A 22,771-nucleotide genomic window follows, 5' to 3' on the forward strand; every position below is an offset into this window, starting at 1 on the left:
TAAAACTTAACTTTTAAAGAGAGAAAACTAAATGGGGAGGGTATCGTCATTTTTTTCATTTGAAAGCAGGAACACTTGATCCAGTGGCACACAGGAAGGAGGTCTTCAAGACCGACATGACGTGTGTTTGTGTGTGGGAAGGAAAGTTGGGGTCTCAAAAGAAAACACGAGAGGAAATTGTACTTAAAGGAGCTAAAAATGATGGGAAAATCTCTTGTGTTGGCACGATGCATCAAAATGTCATCTCAGACTTTTTGTCTCGACACACAGCGAGCGAGACGACGGGCTTAATCCTCAAACCTTTTTGTTTTTTTCCAGCCCTGCTGCTTATTTAAAGGGCAAAGGGGCAGAGGGGGTCACCGGTCGGGGTCAGCAGACAATTTTTTTTCTAAGTGTGTGTTAAAAGGGTTCGAGTGGCAGCTCAGTGACCGAGAAAGAAATTCCAAATGCTGAGGAATTCTGTCTTCACTGGGAATTTTGTGTGTGTCAGTGAGTGGAGAAGGTCATGAGAACAGCAGAAAAACACAAACACACACTTCACAACTTCTTTTAGATACTTTACAAACCTTTACAGATAGAGAACAGACTTTATTTAACAACTCCATCCACGGTTTAGGATTCTGACCCCTGAACGCTGCACTAAATTCTGGATTTATTCTGCTGTTTTTTCCTGCAAGTGTTGAAATTCGACATCTCTTGGTACCAAGAAGCTGTGACTCGCCCACAGATTCCTTCTTGTTGGAAATAAAAAGGCCTCTTGAGCAACATTAAGTCCACAGAACACGAACACCTTCCTTTTTAAAACAAAGCAACACTAGAAATGAAATACTCCTCAGACTGCGAGACAGTTTGTGTTCTGCGGGCTGAGCAACAGTGGAAACGTTTACGTTGTCACAATTAAAGGCAATCTAGGGCTCGTAAAGTAAAGTACGTCGTGTGTTGGAGATTTTTGGTGATGAATTTAGGGGTTTAAAATAAACCTAACTACAGCTCCTGTAACTTCAGTGAAACATTAATGGAGTTAAAACACAAACGACTGCTGAGTATGGAAGTCTACAGCTGACATTATTAAAATAGTTTTTTCTGTTGTGTGCATGTTGTGTCACGAAATAATATAAAACCTCTAAAATAAAATAAAATGTTCAATTTTAATGTTTTAAAATAAAATGCAGGCCAAATTAAAAGAAATTCTGATTTATAATAAATCAGACACATCAGTTTTCTTCAGCCTGTATTTGTTTACATTTTGGCAAATTGGCACCATTAAAAGCAGCCGAATTAATTCCAACTTCTTTAAAGGATTGTATTTTATTCTTGGCAGCCATTGACTTCCACAGTTATCAGGCGTTTGTCTTCGCTTTGTTTGGACAGGAGAGGCCTCCCTCCTGTCAGCGTAAAAGCCTCGAACGCTTGTGTTTTGGGGTCATTTCCTGTTTCGGTTCAGACTACTTTTATTAATAAGTCTGCAGTCTGCAGGACGGACACTTGCATTGCATTTATTTTGTATATCAGCAAAGTTGAAATCCGGCGTTGATCCCACATGGATTAACCCCTTGAACCAAATTAGATTAAATTGTCTTTTGAGCATCATTTTGTGGCAGAATAAAGGAACCGGTGGTAAAATAAGACTCTCATAACATTTTCTTTCATTTAATTGTCTCGTCTTTGGCATTAAATTAGCTTTTCATCCTATAAAAGTGATCTTTCAGCCTCTGCAGAGCTGAGACTTGAATCTGTTTACAGTGAAGTTTTTTTACGGACTCGCTCGCTGTCCTCTTTGGTAAACACGGCAAGTTTCTGACACAACACGAGCTGTTTGCTCAGCAGTCTGTGACATGTTCACTTTCACGAGCTCCGTCCAAAACACAGAGAAGAGCTTAGTTTGCAGAAAGCTCCATTCAGTCTTTAATGCTTTGATCGCTGCAGAACTCTTCCGTTTTTTCTTCATCCTTCCATCGATTTTCCACGGAAGCTCTTGTTGCTTTTGGTCCCGTCCTGCGATCAAAGAGTCGTGGACGACTTGGCTTTGGAGGAGAGGACCTGTCTGAACCTCCTCTTCAGCTCCTGCATGTTGGGAGATTTGGGTCTGGCCAGGTGGAGGCCTCCTCTTCGTTTCTCCCCGTTCCCTCCTCCCAGCGCCCGGATCACCTGGAACACAGAGACCACGGTGACTCGCTGGAATGAACGACAGCTGATTTTTTTATTTATTATTTATTTTCATTGTATGTCTGTATTTATGACTTTTATTTATTTTGTGAAGCACTTTGTGACGTCCTGCTCTTGAAAGGTACTTTAGAAATAAAGTTACTTAACTTGAGGGAAAGTCAAGTCAGTCAGAACATTTTATTAAGAATAAACATTTTCTACAATTTTAGCGTCTGGAGCCAAACAATTGTCTTGAATCTTAAAATATTAAAAACATAACATTACTATGCTGTTCTACTTGATATCCTTTGTTTATATTATCGGGGATTTTCCATTACAGCCACATTATTTACAATAACAGCGGTATCATTTATATATTGTTTTGTTACAACTAATTAAAGGTATGTAAGGTGTGAAAAATTAAAAAGTACATTTTAAATCTGTATTTAAATATATTTTCAAAGATCAACCTTTTTCAAACACAGCAACAACTGTTTAACGTCATGTGTTTGGGAACCAGATGAACTTAAATCCAATTTTAAACTCTGCTTTTAGCTCTGTTTAGGTCTCCACCGACTCCTGAGGGAAATGTCTGGCTCTTTAGCGGCTAAATGCTCCAGTTTGTTCATCATATTTCTCTGTTTTCTGTTTGATGCTAAGAGTGTAATTATCAGTTGGCTTATTCAACTTTTTTTTGTTGTTGCTTAAATCCGCTGCCAGCCGTGGTTAAAATCCAGAGCCAGAAAACCAAAACAATGAGCTGAAAGATGCTAAAGAACTAAGGGGAGCTGCACAACATTGGGCTACTGTTAATATACATAATATTGATTATTGCAGCTTTAAAAGCACCAGATTATCTGCTCTCTTGAACACCAGTAATGAGCCTCTGAGAAAAACTCCTACTGCTCCGCCAGAAAAACAAATATACAGATCAGACCTCTTTCTGACTAAAAATACAAACATGGTATTTTTATATTCTTTCTCTGGGCACCAGAGGGAAATAGCCTGTGCACTCATAATTCCCACAGGAAGTGAAAATCCCTTAAAGTTTGTTGGATTTAAAGTGAATAACGTCTTGAAATCTGCCAAGAAGCGAAGCTTCAACTGTCCGATTAAAGAAACCGATATAGAAAACAACCAAAGAAGGTCCCACCTCGTGACAGAGATGGAGGAAGGTGGCGTGGACTCCCTCGTGGTTCTCTCTGGCCGAGGCCTCAAAGTAAACTCCTCCTGAGAGCAGAGGCAGTGTTATCTTTCAGATAACAACCGGCATTCCTCGTTCGTTAGGCAGCATGCAGGATATAGTTCATGTTTAAGCAGACGTGTGTGTATGTGTGTGTGTGTGTGTGTGTGTGTGTGTGTGTGTGTGTGTCATAATTGGACGGTTCATTTAGAGCTTGAATCCGCCAGATGTTTTTTTACAAATTGGCCACTGTGGGGAAAGTCCATTTAAAGTGTTTTGGTGGCATGTTTGCAGTTCTCTGATGAAGTTTCTGCACAAAAACAAAAGATCTTCAAGCTTGGAGTAGAATGAAGGGAAGGGAGGTGGAGAAAGAAGAAGAAGAGGAACAGCAAAGAGGAGGAGGAAGAAGAACAAAGTGGAGGAAAAAGTAGAAAAAAGGAGTAAAAAGTCAAAGGAAAAAAGAACAAAGATGAGGAGAAGGAGGATTAAGGAAGAAGAAGAAGAAGAAGAAAGAAGACGAGGAAAAAGAAGACGAAAAAAAACAAAGAGGAGGAGGAACAACAACAACAACAAAGTGGAGGAGGAAGTATAAGAATGAAGAGGAAAAAAGGAGAAGAAGAAGGAAGAGAAGAAGAAGAAATATGAACAAAGAGGAGAAGGAAAAAGTTGACGAACAAGAACAAATAAAAAGAACAACAAGGAAGTGGAAGAAAGAAGAGGAAAGAAGAAGAAGAAGAAGAAGAAGAAGAAGAGGAGGAGGGATGATGAGGATGACGAAGCCCCACCTAGCGAAGCTGCTAACGTCTCTCCTTCGTCTGCCGGCACTTGTCTGGCTCTGAGCAGGTCGCTCTTGTTTCCGACCTGCAGCAGATTACAGATTACAGGACAGACTGGATCAAAGGGGATTAGGGTCAGCAGGTGGCTGTGTTCTCTCATTGCTGCCATGTTTCTCTACCTTGTTTAAACTCTATATATTAGACTCTGTACACCCACTAACCAGGATAACCGGTATGTTTCCAGAGGGGTGTATGCGTCGGACGTGCTGGTACAGCGGCTGGATGGTTCGGTAGCTGTTGTGGTCCGTGATGGAGAAAACCAGCACGTAGCCGTCTGCCCAGTAGATCGATCTGGGAGAGTTATTGAACAGTTATTATCGGCAGCATTATTCCTTTTACTGGTTTAATTCACATTGAAGTAAATGGATCCGACCTGTTGATCTGCTCCTGGCAGTACAAGCCCTCAGCATCGTCCTGGAAACAGAAACATCACGGAATCAAAGAACCTGTTGATTCACTTTATGAACAATAAATCCATCATTTTGTTTATAAAATGTAAACAATTTTGACATACTTGCACTTTACTTTGGCCGTGTATTTCCATTTTGTGCTACTTTTCCACTACGAATCAATGGGAAGTATTGTAGTTTTTTACAACATATGATATTATACGACTAATCTACCCAGTACAGTATCTACAACGAGCTCCACATTGACGAACTACAACAGAAAATGCTCGTACATGTATTCATAAGTGATAATGTTCTATGATGATGTAGCCACACCTTTGATACCTTAAGTACATTGTGTTGTTCTTTTACTTCAGTAACATTTAGAATTCAGGACTTTTACTTGTAATGGAGTATTTTTAGAGCGTGATATTTGTTAAAAACCCAAAATATATTCAACATACAATGATATAAAACAGAGAAAAGAAGCAAATCCTCAAATTTGAAAAGATTAAACCAACAAATGTTTTTTTCCCCTTTTATTTATAACTTTAAGTAATAATAAAAGTTATTATAAATCATAGTTTCAGTACTTGAAATGAATGAAATGCTTTAAAGATGTTTTCCTTTGTCGGAGACCGAAGTGGCTTCCTATTTTAAAACACTTCCTCATCCCTCATCCCAGCAAGGGACCGATAGTCCAGACTACTCAGCAGAAAACCTCCATCATCTGTGAAAGAACTGGTTTAAAAATAACCCGTGACTACTGGTGCGATGATTGCTGCATTCCCAGTGAGACAACACCATCTTCTCCTAAAGTCAACTGCCTAAACGTGGAGGAAAAAAAGGAAAGAGCGGCTTAAAGTGAGTTAGCAGGTGGTGATTTCACTAAAAGAGGCACATTGCCAAGACAAATGGCTGTTTATGGACACACACCAGCTGTTTGAATTTACGACTCCCGACCCACCAGACCACCCAGTTGTCAGTTCGGAGATAATTAGACTTTAGTTTGGGCAGATTCTTATTCTTATAATTACCAAGAAAAAACATATTTTCTGCAATCAAGAGGTGAAGATGAGTTCAGTTGCCTCACGCAGCTTCTAACAATCTTAACTCCTCGACCTCTCTGCCTCCTCACATTAATTACTTCTAATCTCTGGGAGCCGGTCGCCATCGTCCTCTGTCCTGCCAGGAGAGACTTCCTCACCCTCCGTTATCTCCCCCCCCCCCCCCCCCCCCCCGGTGGAGGGAGGAAACGAGCAGCCCAGAAGTCTAGTATTTTTTCTTTTGTAAACAGACTGCCGGTGTGCAGAAGTGTGAGCCGTGTGGCACGTTGCGCTCATTATCCTGGAGGAGATAGTCCTAAGGTCACTTCCTCTCGCTCCAAACACATTCCTGGAATTACTTTCAAGATAATAAAAAAGGCAGTTTTTGACGAGTTCAACTTCTAGATCATTAAGCAACAACGTCGAACAAAGATCTCGGCTTTTTGAACGTTTCAACCAGGCGGCATCCTCCGGTTCTGTAGAGTGAAACCAATGAGGAAGAGTGTTAAACCTGCAGTCTCTCTAGTGTCCACCAGGGGGCGACTCCTCTGGTTGCATAGAAGTCTATGAGAAAATGACTCTACTTCTGGAATCTGGAATCTGGAACAAACCAAACGCACTGTGACATCTGGTCACCATGTGCGGAAAGCCTAAATCTCACTGTTTCAAAAGCATCTCAAATGAATTTAGCTGTAATGATATGAAGCCTTTAATGATCATCCACCTACAAATAGAAAAAAAATCAAACAAATACATCTAACTATTGCATATTGATGGACAGAACGCACAAGAAAAAAAGGTTATTTTATGCTAAACATCGAACTATTTAAGAGCAAATCCTGTCTAGAGGTGTCTAACTTGTCTTTGTTCAATTAAATCTCTAAGCTCTGTTGGGATTCAGAAGTTACCTCCATAATTTACGGAGCACGGCTTATTTCTGACCTTATTAACTTGGACCACAACCGTGTGCTGACTCCACCAGGACGTTAACACTGTGACCCACCACCTATCAGGCTCCTCTACCTCTGTGATTACTTCCCTGTGCGGTCGGTAAATAACAACACATGCTGAGGACAAAATGTTGTTTAGGAAAATAAATGCACGTTTTGGCACAACGCCAACCAAAGTGTTTGACCGCTAAATGATGATTGAGCGCTGCGGTAATGAGCAGCACCAAACTAAATTCTAACTTTTTCTGCTCCAAGTTGGACGCCAACATGTCTAAGAAGGAAAAGCCAGAAGAAGAAGAAGCATTTTTGTTACGTCTTCTGTAAACAGAGACGGTTTCCTGTCAACATTAATGCGATACCTGTTTCCATCACCTTTTAAAGGGACAGTGTGTAAGAACTACGGTGGCCTACGGGGAGAGAAAGGTACCTTTAGGAAATGTAGTACAACTAGGAGCTACTCTCATCAATACTCAGTTCTTCTACATGACTAAATAATTGTAACACAAAAGCTTATGGCCGATCGTTTGAACTGTGCTCGTGTAAACACAGGGGCGGTGTCCGACTGAATTAGGTTTCACTTTCTTTTACATGTTCACAGATGTATTTAATACCTGGTTTTGGAACGCATCCCTACATTCAGTTAACGTAAAAGACTCTCACTAGAGCCAGAGTCTGTTCTGGGCGGCTGTAGAAACATGGCGGTGCAAGATGGCGGACTGCGTGGAAAAGGCTACGTCGATATAATGGCTTTTTCTAAGCTTAGAAAAACATAACGATTCTTAGTTTCTGATTAAAACATAGTTATGAATATTATATTACAATTTCTGCCAATAAAACCTCCCTTAAACACCTAACATCTTCATAAACGGAAGCAAAAGAGCGCTCCAGATGTTCTATTCATGATGCAACAAGAAGACTCTGGGACTGTCTGCCTCCATCGGTTTACCTGGAGAGTGACGCAGGGAGTGTCCTGGATCTGAAGCGACACTTCCTCCCCATCCAGCGTGACCTTTCTGGAGTAGAGCGCTCCTGGGGAGAATGAAAGGGACGGGATGAATGGATGAATGGATGTGATGGATAAACGGATCAATAGTCGGGGACTTCTGCTGAGGGGGAAATGCATTTATTTCTGCTGCTTACTTTGACAAACGTTCCTCGTGTTATTTCAGACCAAACCGGGCGGAGAACTCACCAGTGTTTGCTTCGTAATCCCCGATGAACCGCTTGGTCAGAAACCTGACAATCAGAGCTGAAAAAGAAAACAACAAAACTCAAGATTATTTATGGCGATTTTCTAAATCTCTGTCACAGAGTGCATGAAGTAAAAAATGTATCTTAATTCTCAAAGTTCTTGTACTTGGAATAAGAAAGATATTTAAGAAAGACTTCTGCAACCTACTGACCTATGTTACACTTAAACTGTTGCAGGTGTTGCAGGAATTTTCTCTTTTCTGTGGCACATTTTTAGATTCTGAAAAAGTTGACAGCAGAGGGACGAGCCGAACAAACAGGCCCAAAGTCTGAAGAGAAGATGATTCACCAATACTAGGAATCTGATGTCGCAATCCTCCGTGCGTCATCTTTGTATCGGTGAATGCTTGTCTCATGCATCTCTTGTTTCTCTAAATCTCGCTGACGTTTTGTGAAGCCAGTTTCATTTTGGAAGAAGCTTTTGTTTCCTGTTTGTATTAAAGGATAACTCCCGACGATACGATATTAAAGTGCTGCACTTTTGTAAAGTTGTGAGACTCACAAGCGGCGGTTTCCCTACATTTCCCATCATGCAACCTGGTACCTTCTTTCGGTGAAACCTTCCCCGTCTTACTAACTTTACACCTCCGGTTTGTAATGCAGGCTTTCCGCTGGTAATTTGTCTTCTCTGTGATGACCCCGATGACATCACTATGACATCACTATGACATCATCGGGGTCGTTTTTTAAGACTCCCACCAGTCGGAAGAATAATTTATACACTAATGGATGTATTCTGAAAACCCTCAACATGATCTAAAGTTATTAAAATCTAAAGTGACAGAACTGGAATAACATATCCTCATTATTTGACCCTGTTTAGCATTTGTTTTGACTGAACTTTTGTTGAATATTTGCTATTTTTCATTTTATTATAATCTCATATTTTGTCCCCGTACTATTCTACCTTTAAAGGAAAAGAGAAATGTTGTACTTTATACGCCACTACAACTTGTTACTGTTACAATTAGGATTGAACATAAACAATATATGATTAATTATATGAAATATGAGTATTGCAACAGATTGAACTACTTTAAAGAATATAAAAAGTTAAAAGTGACACAGACAACACTCTGAAAGGTGTCATTCTGCAAACAAGTGAAACTTTAAGTACATTTTTTTATACTGTCGAACAAGTAAAATAATGCAAGCAGAACTTTTAGGTATAATTAAGTATTGTTAAATTATTTTAATTGATCTGAATACTTCTTCCACCACTGATTATAATGAATAAAAGTTAACAAATTAAATATAAAAAGGAGCAATATTTGAAAAATGCTTATAACGCAGAATGTCGCCCCCTGTCGTTCAGGTTTGGTAATTTATGTCAAACCGTTCCACTACTTTCCTTATATTCCTCCTCTAGACAAACATATCTCAAATATGTATTCCTAACAATAACAAAGCTGCATGATGAGTGCTTTAATGTGTTATTATTTGTTATTCATCACACTATTCCCCATTTTGAATCCCTACAAGGCAACTTCAGTTCATGTGAGAAAGAAAGAATAAAAACTTCCCTCATTCCGCTGACTGTTTCTATGTTTCCCTTCCTGTGACCTGAACCTACAACTCTCCCGTTAATCCGTACCGGTTTTCCCGACGTTGCTCGCCCCGAGCACCACAATCTTCACCGTCTTGTTGGGCACACAGTCCAGCAGAGGATACTCCGGGATGGGGACCAGCAGAAAGTTGCCCGACCCGCTGCTGCTGTTCATGGTCGCCGGTGCAGGGTCGCCAGACAGCCGCATTTAGATCCCCTCGCTCTCAGATCAGCTTCTGCTCTATGTGGGAAGAAAAAAATCACTCCAGTATTCCCATAATATTCCTGCAGGAACAGCGTGGAGAGCTCCGGATCCCCAGATGTGTCCTGCTGTTTATTCTTGGTAGTTTATTATGCAGAGAAAAATGTTGGGTTTCCTCTCTGCTAAAGGTGCAAAATCCCCCAATATTTCCCAAGATCCCTGCTGCGGTTCAGGGTTTTCCACCAACTGAGTTCAAAGAAAAACTTTCAACAACGAGAAGTCATCAGCAAAACACTAAACATCACAACTCAGTGAATGTGATGTTTAAATGTAAGATGCATAAATAAATGCATTAAAACAAAAATAAGTAATCCGGTTTGCACAGATTCCTGATCATACTGACTGCAGAGAGAGAGGGAGAGGGAGGGAGGGGGAGACAGAGAGAGAGAGAGAGAGAGAGAGACTCTGATCCAACCCCTCTAATATTCCCGTGAGACCAGACTAAATTGAGCTCCTCTTTCCTGCCTGGACTCAGACATCATTGCGGGCAAACACGGAAATGAAGGTTTATGATAATAAAGCTGCCAGACATATTAGACAAAGATGAGACTGTAGGTTTTATTAATACATGTTTTATTAAATTTAAATTCAGTCGAAAAATAATAAATTAAATATTGAATGGAAGCTCATTCACGCTAGGAAAAGAATAAATAAATATATATATGAATACAAATATTAATGCTGATGACAAAATTTGAGATAAGTAAAAAAATATTAATTTGATTGATTAATCAAATTAATATTTATATATATATATTTTTTTTTTTATTTTTTATTTTTTTTTTATAATATATTAATATTAAAAAGATATATAATAATAAATCATGACTTAAAAAGTAAGGAACAGAAACTATTTCCTTGCATGAATACTACATAACAAGTAAATTCAGAATTTAACATGAGACTTAAGTAAAAATACAAACGTATCAGCATCAAAATATACTTAAAGTAACCTATTAAAGTAAAATAACTCACTATGGAGAGTGGCCATTGGATTCACATTTATGTGGCAGCTTGTAGGGGTGGAGACAATTATATTTACTGCTGGGTATCTTGTTAATTCCTTAATAAAGTTACATGTTATCATATGGTGGTATTTGAAAGATTATCTCGTGGCCCCAAGACAAAGTTTGGTGTAATATTGTTGGAGTAAGACCTGAATGTTGATCGAAGCACCGCCCGCTGATTCTAGCCCCCGTGACTACAATCGAACGCACTAAAGAGCTCCTGATTTGAGCGTCGGCGACACTCCCTCTAAGCTTCCCTCCGGGAGGAAGCTGGCAGATACGTTGAGTAATACCGGAAGCTACGTGTATTTATTCAAAATAAGATAAACAACAAATAGATATTTATACTTCTTCTCTACTACATTTTAGAGGTAAATATTGTACCTTTTATTCCACTAGCTTTAGTTACAAGTCACTTTCTAGATTTAGAACATTAATACAAAATATAAATTAACAAATATATTATGGTATATCATTATAGGATAAGCTATCCAGCAGATTATAAAGTAATTAACAATTAGCTCAAGTGATGACCACATTAATGGAACAATAACTGTAATATAATAATATAATATATTTACTTCTGAAATGGGCCATTTTGCATAAAGAGTACTTTTTATTTTTGGTACTTTGATGCTCATACCTTTGTACCTTTACTTTTGATAGCAGGACCTTTTACTTGTAAAAAGGTATTTTTACACAAAATGATTGCTACTTTTACATAAATATAAGATTGTAATACTTCTTCCATCAACATTAGCCAACGTTGATTCTAAACGTTGAGAGCAACGTGTAAACCGGAGTCAAATTCCATGTTTTTTTTTTCCAGTTGTCGTCTTATTTTGAAATACAAGACCGGAAGTCGCGTGAGCTACCCTGTAACAGCACCAGAAGGTAGTTCCGGCTCTTCTCCCGGAACTCTGCAGCCGCATCGGCTCTGATAATTTCCACATCGGGGGTTCGGTCCAACATGGCGGCTTACGGATGGAAATACTGATGACAGTCCGAAAGATCGCCTCGATTTGTACGATGGTAAGCAGCCGATATTCGGCTTTAAATTACGGTATTTCTGCGCCTCTGGTCCCGGTGAGCAAGGACAGCTAAAGCTAAAGCTAGCGGTTGTGCTAGCTTGTTTGCTAACACCACAGACCAACAGGATGCTAATAACACAAACAGGGTTCCCAGAAAGTTGTAGCCTGTTAGCTAACAGTTAGCTCTCCAGCTACACGGAGAGGCTGGTTTAAGTTTAACAAATAAAACGGGTGTTATTAAGTGTAAACAGAAGCTTGTTTGACAGTTTATCTATAGCCATCTTTGTAGTTTGTTTACGCGAGAAGGGCAGGGTCGAAAACTAGTTAGCATTAGCCTGCTAGCTTAAGATAATAATAATAATAATAATAATAATATTTTATTCGTCCGGCAGTGGGGAAATTTACATAAAAAGTAATAATTAATGGTAGCCAACAACAGCAGCCACTGCTGGGACATTAGGGCAAAAGTTGTGTTGCCCACACAGATGAAAATATGTGCCCTTTTATTACAACAATTACTTATTTTTTTAAATAGCTGTTGCACATAAAAGAGGAACAACGATTTGTATGGTCAGCGGATGTAAACAACCACAGTTGGATGACATTGATATCTGTTATAATCTGTATTAACTGATTCAGTTCAGCATTTCCTGTCATGGGACGAACCGTGTCTCTCTCTCTCTCTCTCTGTCTGTCTGTCTGTCTCTCTAACTCTCTCTGTCTCTCTCTCTCTCTGTCAAACCACGAGGTCCAACCAGTTGGAATTAATGTGAAATACTTTTCATCAGAACGTCTTCTGGACTGATAGTCGTGACTCATAAACAGGATCATTCAGCCCGGCTGTCTGCTCTTCACTGGTGACGTCTTTCGAGCCGTTCACTTCACTGTTTGTCACTTTGAAGAGCAGTTCTACGGCTCATCGTGAACAAACGATTCTCTAGTGTTCCAGACGGACGTCTGCCCTCCTCTCTGTTTACAACCTGTGATGTTGTTGGATAAATAACCTCGACTATCGGCGTTCGTCTGCTCTCTTCTTGTTGACTTTACATGGACTGCAATGTGATGATGATGATGATGATGATGATGGTGATGAGTAACAACTGAGTGGCTCCACTTCTGTACTCAATCAGCCCTGAAGGAAAAGCTGCATCATCGTCATCCTCCTCCTCTCTCTGCTGCCTTGATATAGTGTTTGATGGCTGAAACACTTAAAGTTGTTATAATAGTAAAACAGAAGCAATCCTTCAGTGTAAATGACTTTTGCAAAGACTACTTTATTGTCTTGTTGTGATTCGCTCTTGGAACCTAAAACAATATATTACTATGAATATTAACACAACATTATATATTGTTTATATCTCAAAAAATCCAAAGTTTTCTACACAAACATGCGTATTAATTATTGTAAAAGTAACAAGTCATGAGACTCAACGCTGAGGAAACGAAGCAGGAAACACAGATGGTGGACGGTCCATCAGAGGAAACCTGAACACAATGAGGAGGAAACAAGAGGACAAAGGAGGGATTCTCAGGATCATTTCATGTGACATACATGTCTCTTTGTCCATTAAATGTTTCTCTTCTTCTTCTTCTTCTTCTTCTTCTTCAGGGCGCCAATGCCTCTGCCTTGGAAAAGGAGATTGGACCGGAACAGTTTCCCGTTAATGAACACTACTTTGGATTGGTCAATGTAAGTGTTGCATGTACAGTGTATCGCTGGTGTAACATGTAACACAGTGTTGAGCTTCACCGCTAGAAGCCTCCACGTCTCTCATTCTGTCTCGTCTCTACTTCTTTTGTTCCAGTTTGGCAACACCTGCTACTGTAACTCAGTGCTGCAGGCGCTGTACTTCTGTCGACCGTTCAGAGAGAAGGTGCTGGCGTACAAGGTGAGTAGAGGGGGGGGTAGAGAGAGAGAGAGGGCGGAGGTAAAAAGAGAGAGGTACTTCTGTACTCGTGTACTTGTAACACTTAAATAATAAGAAATAATGTGAAACAATACTTGTTTTGTGACAAAATGGGCGTCGACTAGATGTTTAGGTATTCAGCTGCACTACAGAGGGAACTCACATTCAGAGTGTTGCATTATGGGTAGTCTGTAGCCGTATTGTTGCCTCTTTCATGTCTCTTCACAAAGCGTCTTTAGTTTAGTTTGTCAGCTAAATTAAAACTATGGTATATTACAAGTTGGGGTTTATTTTAACAGCTGGTTTCAATATGTATTTAAATATGTAGAGAAAGTGATCAGACGGTTGTAAACAAGAGTCAACAGTTTAGCCTGATGATGCACTTTAAATGGAGGTAAAAGTGAAAGTTGGTGAACCTTAAATGTGAGTTTAATAGGTTGAATAAGGAATCCAGTCAAGTTTATATTTACAGCTGCACGTCTTTGTGTTTTAATCCAAACAACTTGTTTTCAACACGTCCAACTGCTAGTGTTTGTATAGTTTATATATTATATAGTTGTAATAAACTGTACTTTGACCTGGTTTCTGATGGCTCGAGAGCCTGAAGCGTCCGTGTGCGTAGCGGATCGTTCTTTGTTTCCTCAGAAGAAAATACATTTATGACAAAGTAGAAACAAATGGAAAGAGATTAAGAGTCTGTCTGCAGAGAAGATGAGACCGATGTGTGTGTGTGTGTGTGTGTGTGTGTGTGTGTGTGTGTGTGTGTGTGTGTGTGTGTGTGTGTGTGTGTGTGTGTGTGTGTGTGTGTGTGTGTGTGTGTGTGTGTGTGTGTGTGTGTGTGTGTGTGTGATATATCACTCTCATAGATTAGATAAAAGGTCAAGGTTCAGGCTGGATGAAGCCTCACCTCACCTGTTACATCAGAGAAAGTTAAATATCTCTTGATAGTTAACGTCTTCTTCATCTTCTCCTTCTTCTCCCTCTCCTTCTCCTCTTTCTTCTTCTTCTTCTCCTTCCTCTCCTCCTTCTTCTTCAGGTGCAGCCGCGTCGTAAGGAGTCCCTCCTCACCTGTCTGTCTGACCTGTTCAACAGCATCGCCACGCAGAAGAAGAAGGTCGGAGTCATTCCTCCCAAGAAGTTCATCTCCCGGCTGAGAAAAGAAAATGGTAAAATACGGATATCGTACCATAAGGAGGGAGAGAGGAAGAGAAAGGAAGGAGGGAGGGAGAGAGAGAAGGATCCTCTTCACCCTCCCTCCCCTCTGTTTGAGTTTCTAAACGTGTGACTTCCTGTGTTTTTCTCTGGAAAAAAAACATTAATTCCAACAACTCCACCAGGTGTTAATGTTCTTTCATCAGACGAGTCACAGATGAGTTAACTGACTGGTGAGGGAGGGAGGAAGATAAAGGAAGGGAGGGAGAGAAAGAAGGGAGGGAGGGAGGGAGGGAGAGGGGAGGGAGGGAGAGATGAAGAGAAGGGAGAGAGGGAGAGAAAGGGGGAGGGAGGGAGAGATGAAGAGAAGGGAGAGAGGGAGAGAAAGGGGGAGGGCAGCCGAGGAAGTAAAATATTCAGCCAAATCCTGCAGATGAAAAAGAACAGATGTTGATGTTGTTTACGTTGTCTCTCTTCCTCTTTATTTACATCCTTCCTTATTCCTCTGACCACTTCTCTCTGACTCCTCCCCCTTCAGAGCTGTTTGATAACTACATGCAGCAGGACGCCCACGAGTTCCTCAACTACCTCCTCAACACCATCGCCGACCTGCTGCAGGAGGAGAAGAGCCAGGAGCGACAGCAGAATGGGAAGCTGGTGCAGAATGGAGGAGGGACGGGAGGAGGAAGTGAGGGAGGAGGAGGAGGAGGAGGAGAGGGGGACGGAGGAAAGGAGACACAACAGACTTGGGTCCATGAGATTTTCCAAGGAACACTGACCAATGAGACGCGCTGCCTCAACTGTGAAGCTGTAAGTCCTAATTTTAGGATTTAAGTTAGAATTTATTTACCTTTAACTTTATAAAACTAGTCATCTTTCTTTGCCCTTAAGCCCCTCCCACCTGGTGGTCATGTGACGCACTTCATACAGTACCCAGTACGACTCATTCTCTTTTTACAGTTAATGGTTTTGCTTTGCAGTGTAAGTAGTTGTTGCTCATGCTGGTATAGAAACTTTCTCTGAAGGATATTCCACCGTTGAATCTGCATTAGCGTTCGTGGATCAGCCAATAGGAACGGAATAGACCTTGAGTGTGTTCACTTGCGTTACAGGTGAGCAGTAAAGACGAGGACTTCCTGGATCTCTCGGTGGACGTGGAGCAGAACACCTCCATCACGCACTGTCTCAGGTAACGATCACCCACAAAAAGTGAAACTAGTACGGACAAAAACTAGTATGGACAAAAGGAGAAACTAGCACGGACAAAAGGAGAAACTAGCGCGGACAAAAAGAGAAACTAGTACAGACAAAAACTAGTATGGACAAAAAGAGAAACTAGCGCGGACAAAAAGAGAAACTAGCGCGGACAAAAGGAGAAACTAGCGCGGACAAAAGGAGAAACTAGCGCGGACAAAAAGAGAAACTAGCGCGGACAAAAGGAGAAACTAGCGCGGACAAAAGGAGAAACTAGCGCGGACAAAAGGAGAAACTAGCGCGGACAAAAAGAGAAACTAGCGCGGACAAAAGGAGAAACTAGCGCGGACAAAAAGAGAAACTAGCGCGGACAAAAGGAGAAACTAGCGCGGACAAAAAGAGAAACTAGCGCGGACAAAAGGAGAAACTAGCGCGGACAAAAAGAGAAACTAGCGCGGACAAAAGGAGAAACTAGCGCGGACAAAAAGAGAAACTAGCGCGGACAAAAAGAGAAACTAGCGCGGACAAAAGGAGAAACTAGCGCGGACAAAAGGAGAAACTAGCGCGGACAAAAAGAGAAACTAGCGCGGACAAAAGGAGAAACTAGCGCGGACAAAAAGAGAAACTAGCGCGGACAAAAGGAGAAACTAGCGCGGACAAAAAGAGAAACTAGCGCGGACAAAAAGAGAAACTAGCGCGGACAAAAGGAGAAACTAGCGCGGACAAAAGGAGAAACTAGCGCGGACAAAAGGAGAAACTAGCGCGGACAAAAGGAGAAACTAGCGCGGACAAAAAGAGAAACTAGCGCGGACAAAAGGAGAAACTAGTACAGACAAAAACTAGTATGGACAAAAAGAGAAACTAGTGCGGACAAAAGGAGAAACTAGCGCGGACAAAAGGAGAAACTAGCGCGGACAAAAGGAGAAACTAGCGCAGACAAAAGGAGAAACTAGCGCAGACAAAAAAGTTTGTTATTTTACTTGTGTGTGTGTTTTCTTAACAGGGGCTTCAGCAACACAGAGACGTTATGTAGTGAATACAAATACTACTGTGAGCAATGTCGCAGCAAACAGGAAGCCCAGAAAAGGTGAGTGACATCGTCAGCTGGTTTGTTTGTTCTTTCTTTCTTTGTTGTGGTTTTGAATGTTGACATAAGGACGGGTCAGTTATTTTAATATTATATAAAGCAACATTTTAAGGGGGGTTGCTGTTGCTTTAAAAGCTGCAAGAGCCGAGATTAGGAGCTTTTTCTCAACGGCTCTGAACATGCCGGCAGCAACAAAGCACCTCTACTTTATCTTTACTTCGACAATAGTTGCTGCTATAATAATGTTCTAAATGTCAAATAAAGCTCCTTTAACCACATAGAAGCGCTTTTTAAAAATTGGTCTCTACAGAGCTGTGAAGCGTCGGCTTCAACCGCAGTCAAAAAGTACAAACCTTTCTTCTCCGTCTCTCCACCAGGATGCGGGTGAAGAAGCTACCGATGATCCTCGCCCTCCACCTGAAGCGCTTTAAGTACATGGACCAGCTGCACCGCTACACCAAGCTGTCCTATCGCGTCGTCTTCCCGCTGGAGCTCCGCCTCTTCAACACGTCCGGGGACGCCACCAACCCCGACCGAATGTACGACCTGGTGGCTGTCGTTGTACACTGTGGCAGGTAGGCTCTTCTTCCTTCAACTACATTTTATTTAAATATGCTGTCTCAACGTCTCTGAATAAGATCAGAAAAATTACTATTTTGCGCATGTTAACGTAGTCTGTGTGTAGCTAGCATTAAATTAGATCAAAAGATAAATAAAACAACTGGAAAGACGTGGCTTTGCTGCAGTTTTCTGAGGCCGATTAGCTGACGTCAGCTGATGTGAAAGTGATCGTATGCAAGTTATTAAGTCGCTGGATCGTCTTCAAGCAGCAGATGAGTGATTTAATCGTCCAGCTGTGAACACAAAAGACTGTAAAACTCAAATGGGGCTGAACTATTGTATTTTGTACCTTTTGAACGACCGACAGAATCCAGGTTTACATGTTTACTTGTGAATAAAATAAAAGCATCTTTAGGTGTGTTGTTCTCTGTGTCTCACTCGTTGCTCCTCCTCTCTGCAGCGGTCCAAACCGTGGACACTACATCACCATCGTCAAGAGTCACGGCTTCTGGCTGCTGTTTGACGACGACATCGTAGAGGTAACAGACACATCCTCTCCTAGTACTACTACCTCCTCTTCTACTGCTAGTTCTACTATTACTACTACTACCTCCTCTTCTACTGCTAGTTCTACTATTACTACTACTACCTCCTCTTCTACTGCTACTACGTCCAAACCTTTAGTTATTTCTAACTTTTAAACAAGACGTTAATCTTTCACTGAAACAAGATTCAAATGTTGGCCGTCATGAAACAGCTGCTCTGTCTTCAGCGTCTCTGGAACCATCTGCTTCTCTCTGGAGTGTTGACAGGAGGAACACGTAGCAGCCTAGAAACAGAACCAACGGTCTGCCATGACAGCACCATGGTGTTAGTACCCATTAACGTGATAATCTATCAATCCAAATTCAGCAGCGTCTCCAGCCCGGCGACATGTTAAAAGTACATGAAGTCAGACGAGTAGCGCTCGACCGCGTCAGTACTTGGCCTGAAGCCTCGGCACGCTGCTGTGTTCCAGCTGCAGACGAGTAACCTTTCACCTTATGTCTCCGAGGACAAGAAAGTAGCGGTTAGCCGACCGTGCAGCGATGACGGGTGAACGCTCCGGGGTGTGTGGAGTATAATCTGTGTTAGAGACAAAGGTACAAACAGGGTTTAACACAATATAGTAAAAGTCAAAAGAAAATCCTCCAGATTATTTCCTCAGTCACGTGCTGTAGATTTATTTTACAGGTCTGCAATCTCTGAATGTTTTCCTAATAATTCCCCGGAGAGTTTCTTTGGAAAGAACGACATCATTTTGTTCTCATTACGAGGAAATTAGGAACAAACGGCTCATTTAAACTTCTCCATCTACGTTCTGAGCTCACTAAAAGTCTCTCTATCCTCACAATCAGTTGGAATCAGCTCATTCGAAGTATAACAAAGTACAACAATTCAACACAGTATTTATTATTTGTGCTAAATGACATCGTCCTTTCTTTGAATCACGCAAACTAATAGCTGTATTTAGTGTTTTTACAGGAAGTACGTAATGAATCTGATGTCTAAACATTCGTTTTGGTCATATTTCATACGGCTCCAGTTAAACTGGTTTGTTTTACTTTTAAGAGAAGTCCGACTGCTGTTTGAATCTCAAACCCTCACCACCAGTGTGTTTTTCCACTATGCTGGGAAGGAGGCCCAGTCGAAGAACATCTGGTCCAGAAACTGACCGAGTTCTGGAAGAATCCGCTGAGTTTGCAGAGCAGAAACGCACACTCATCATTTTTCTATGATTAGTGGAGGTTTAATCTCCCCTCCTGTCTCGCTGCTTTGTATTCTAGCTTTTCATTTGTTCTGAAGTTTATCTTTTCACTCTTTTTCTGTCTCTTTCCACCTGGAATAGAAACCGCCTGACTTCTCTAAAGCCTCTTCTCTTCTCTTTGTTTAACTCCATTGTCTCCCTCTCTCTGTTCGGACGAAGCTGCTGCACTGAAACAGTTGTCCGGGTCAGAACCTCAAGATATTCACCACTTCCTCTTCAACATTCTCACTTTGAACGGGAAACAAAAGCCTCTGTGAAAACAGTGACACAACAAAGTTCAACAGCACAGCTGTGAGCTGAAGAAGAAGGATTTTATCCTGAAAGTAGTGGATTGTGTTCTGGTCTGACAGTGAAGCCGGTGAAGTTGTGCAGTAAACCCCTGCTCAGCTAAACTCTAACATCAAACATTTTATCTTCTTTTCTTGTAGAAAATTGACGCGCAGGCGATCGAGGAGTTCTACGGTCTGACGTCGGACATTTCCAAGAACTCTGAGTCGGGATACATCCTGTTCTACCAGTCCAGAGACTGACCCAGCCGGCGGTGAATCCCCCAACAGACTGTACGCCCGACAGAGGGGGGGTGGGGAGGCCCACTGGCTCCGCCCCCTTCCCACTACGCTCACATAAGTACCCAGGCTTTATTTCCTGCAGGCGGAGCGCCACTCGGATCGGTCGAAACATGTGCGGGTCGCTACTGCCAGCCTCCTGGATTACGACCGCTCGCATCTTTCTTGAGCACCTTAAAAAAAACAAATGCGCGCCGGGGCATCAGCGGGGGAGGGGGGGGGGGCGAGTAACACCAAATCCAAGAGGCTGACATCGCCGTGAGCACAGCGGTCCAATTGTGTTTGGGACAACGCAGAGTAACCAATCAACTGTTTCGGATGAGACACAGGATTGTAGACCTCCTCCTCACGGTAACCGTCAGTCTTCTTCAGCGTTCTTTTGTTTTTGTGAGTATAATATACCATAATATACCACGCTACGTTAGCCTTACGCTAACACATAGCTACCGCGCGTTCATCCCCTTTTCCCCCAACCCCCCCAAACATTAAAAAAATCCACCGGGAGATGGAGAAACTAACATCTGACAGCCGTGTTTAAAACCCCCGCCTGTCAGAATAAAACCACTGATGGAATAACTTGAACGTGGAGCGAAGCAGTTGCTAGTTTGCAGTGTTTGCATCATGAAGTGGTGCTAAAAACGTAGAGTGGTGTTATAGGAGAGCGTGAGATGGACAACCAGCCACGAGAGAGACGCTGACCAATCTGATAGACGACCCTTATTATTATTATTATTACTTCTGCTTTTATCTTAAATTAGTGCAGTGCCGGTTGAAAACATGGCTTGTTAAAAAGCGGTGAGCCTTCCAGCTCACCAACGACGCTGTTCTGGTTTTAGTCTTTAGTGTTGGAGTTGCTGGTGAGTCGGTGCCATTACGGGTCATGTTTGGTGCCACAGCGAGAGAAATAGGATATTGAACGAAGTGTTTCAACGTTAAAAGAAGTATTTCTACTCTGGATTCTCGGGGTTTCAGTTTGATTTGAAAGATTTGTCTTCAAACGTTTTTCGACTTTTCTTTAACGGCAGAATGTGCACATTTGTACCTTTTTTTTTCTTTTAAAGGGACACACACAGATACAAATATCTGGTATTTCCTTTAAGTCAGTTCTGACATCCAAACTGTCCCACTGCGTGCAGGTTGAATGTGTCTCTAACACCTCCCTGCATACGCCAGCACACAGCCTCTGGCTCGAGTGTTCCTCCTGCAGACTTTTACGTAACATGTTTTCTGCTCCACAATCTTAAATCGGAGCCTTCAGTGATGCTGATGCGGAGCGTGTCGGTCGAACAACACATTCCCTCTCCTCTATGTTTTAAAACCTAATTCAGCTCAATAAGAAGGAGTTCAGGGCAGTAACAACCTCTGAGTTAACTAATACAACCCGCCCAACATTTGCAGTTTCTCCAGAGTGAGGTTGCTCTCTCACTCTTATTAAATTCAGACACGGAGTCTTTCCTCCCTAAATCAAGCTTTCTGCCTCCACTTCCGTTGTTCTCGTTTTAACGCACAAACAAACCAAATGTAGTCGTTTTTTAAAAGTATGTTTTAATGCTCCAGGCGCGTGAGGCTCCTCCCGACTGGGCTGTCCCACATCAACAAGCAAGCTCACCCCGTCTCCTTTTGAACAGATGGCAAAGTGAATGGAAACGAGCTCTCTGCATCCTCCAGAGGTGTTTATATTCTGCAGCAGTTGAGTGGTCCGGGCAGCGGGTCAAGTATTATCTGAATGTTAAGATGAATAGTAAAGCAAAAACAGGGCTGCTGCTGCTCCAACTGTAACACACCAGCTGGAGTCGGGTACGTTTTGAATAATCTGAAGTTGCTCTCTTTACCGCTAAGACGAGAAAAGCACGTTTAACACAAATACTTTATTTAAAATGTTTTAATTTCCTTTGGAGTCTTTTATTTTGACGCCCGAGAACAAACGTAATGCAGGTCAGTTAATCAGTTTATGTACAAACTCGTCATCGGTCCCATTGTTTTATTCAGCAGTTAAAATCCGGCTGCGTTCACAACAAAACATGCATCATTGCAACGCCGGATTTGTTGAGAATGCAGCGTTTTATCACAGCCACAGAAGTGTCCTGAGGTCCTTGAACGTCTCACTGAGTTCAGGAGAGGGAGCAGCTTCAGACGACGCGTTCAAAGTCAACACTATTTCTTTTCTCCGGATGTTTTGCGCGTTGTTTTGGGGGTCGATCCGCTTCGTTTTCCATCATTTCTTCAGTTCTTTTGAAAGTAAAAAGAAGAAGTTTACAGGTTCGTATTCAGGCTCCAACAGAATCCGTGGACTCCTAATGAAGTGACCAAATGACGTGTTCATATTTTAAGCTTTTCAAAGGAAACCTTTTCTTTTCCTCATTGTATGACTGAACAAAAATAAGCACAAAAAGCGCGTTATTTGGGGGATGAAAGTCTACAGATTCAGTTGGGAGCTGGTTATGAGTCTCCTTCAATGAAACGCAGTTTTAATGGAAATCGTTGCTCCTCAAAATCTGTAAATGTGTTGAAACAAGGCTCTGTTTTAATTTAAATACTATAAATATTATTATTATTCATTTGTTATCTTCTGTTTCTTAGATGCCTCACTTGTTTTTGATATATTTCACTAATTCTACTCGCCTACCATTTTTGAGTAGGCGGCTTTGGAGATTATTTTGGGGGAGTGTGTGACAAGAAATCATGTGTACATAAATACAGATATTATTATTGGAATATAAATAATTGCTTGCTTTAAAATAATCGGCAGACATCCAAAAATATTAGTGTAAAAAGTTATGCCTCAAAATACTTTTATTGTGTTAATGAATCAATAACAAGCCCCGCCCGTCTGGCGTCCAGGGTAACATAA

At 41.5% G+C, this 22,771-nt stretch overlaps 2 protein-coding genes across 3 annotated transcripts; one reads left to right on the forward strand and one right to left on the reverse strand.

Annotated features, from left to right (window-relative positions):
* Nucleotides 1-1,767: 1,767 nt before the first annotated feature.
* Nucleotides 1,768-9,554, reverse strand: rasl11a (RAS-like, family 11, member A). The gene is made up of 8 exons (XM_076092248.1): nucleotides 9,395-9,554; nucleotides 7,742-7,798; nucleotides 7,496-7,578; nucleotides 4,538-4,578; nucleotides 4,326-4,455; nucleotides 4,114-4,189; nucleotides 3,299-3,375; nucleotides 1,768-2,148 (listed from the first exon to the last, which is right to left on the reverse strand). The coding sequence occupies exons 1-8, from the start codon at nucleotides 9,552-9,554 to the stop codon at nucleotides 2,002-2,004; spliced, it is 771 nt and encodes a 256-aa protein (XP_075948363.1). The 3' UTR covers nucleotides 1,768-2,001.
* A 1,938-nt stretch (nucleotides 9,555-11,492) lies between these two features.
* On the forward strand, nucleotides 11,493-22,478 carry usp12b (ubiquitin specific peptidase 12b). Of its 2 annotated transcripts, none has more exons than XM_076092352.1 (10): nucleotides 11,493-11,647; nucleotides 13,256-13,336; nucleotides 13,452-13,535; nucleotides 14,590-14,719; nucleotides 15,244-15,515; nucleotides 15,818-15,894; nucleotides 16,903-16,986; nucleotides 17,364-17,561; nucleotides 18,008-18,086; nucleotides 19,783-22,478. In XM_076092352.1, the coding sequence occupies exons 1-10, from the start codon at nucleotides 11,600-11,602 to the stop codon at nucleotides 19,882-19,884; spliced, it is 1,155 nt and encodes a 384-aa protein (XP_075948467.1). In that variant the 5' UTR covers nucleotides 11,493-11,599; the 3' UTR covers nucleotides 19,885-22,478. The 2 variants fall into 2 exon arrangements, with proteins under 2 accessions (XP_075948467.1, XP_075948468.1); XM_076092353.1 differs by having other exon boundaries at nucleotides 14,596-14,719.
* The last annotated feature ends 293 nt before the right edge of the window (nucleotides 22,479-22,771 follow it).

Source organism: Anarhichas minor, unplaced genomic scaffold (assembly GCF_050575085.1).
Source record: "Anarhichas minor isolate MPS153535 unplaced genomic scaffold, ASM5057508v1 ptg000016l, whole genome shotgun sequence".
NCBI lineage: Eukaryota > Metazoa > Chordata > Actinopteri > Perciformes > Anarhichadidae > Anarhichas > Anarhichas minor.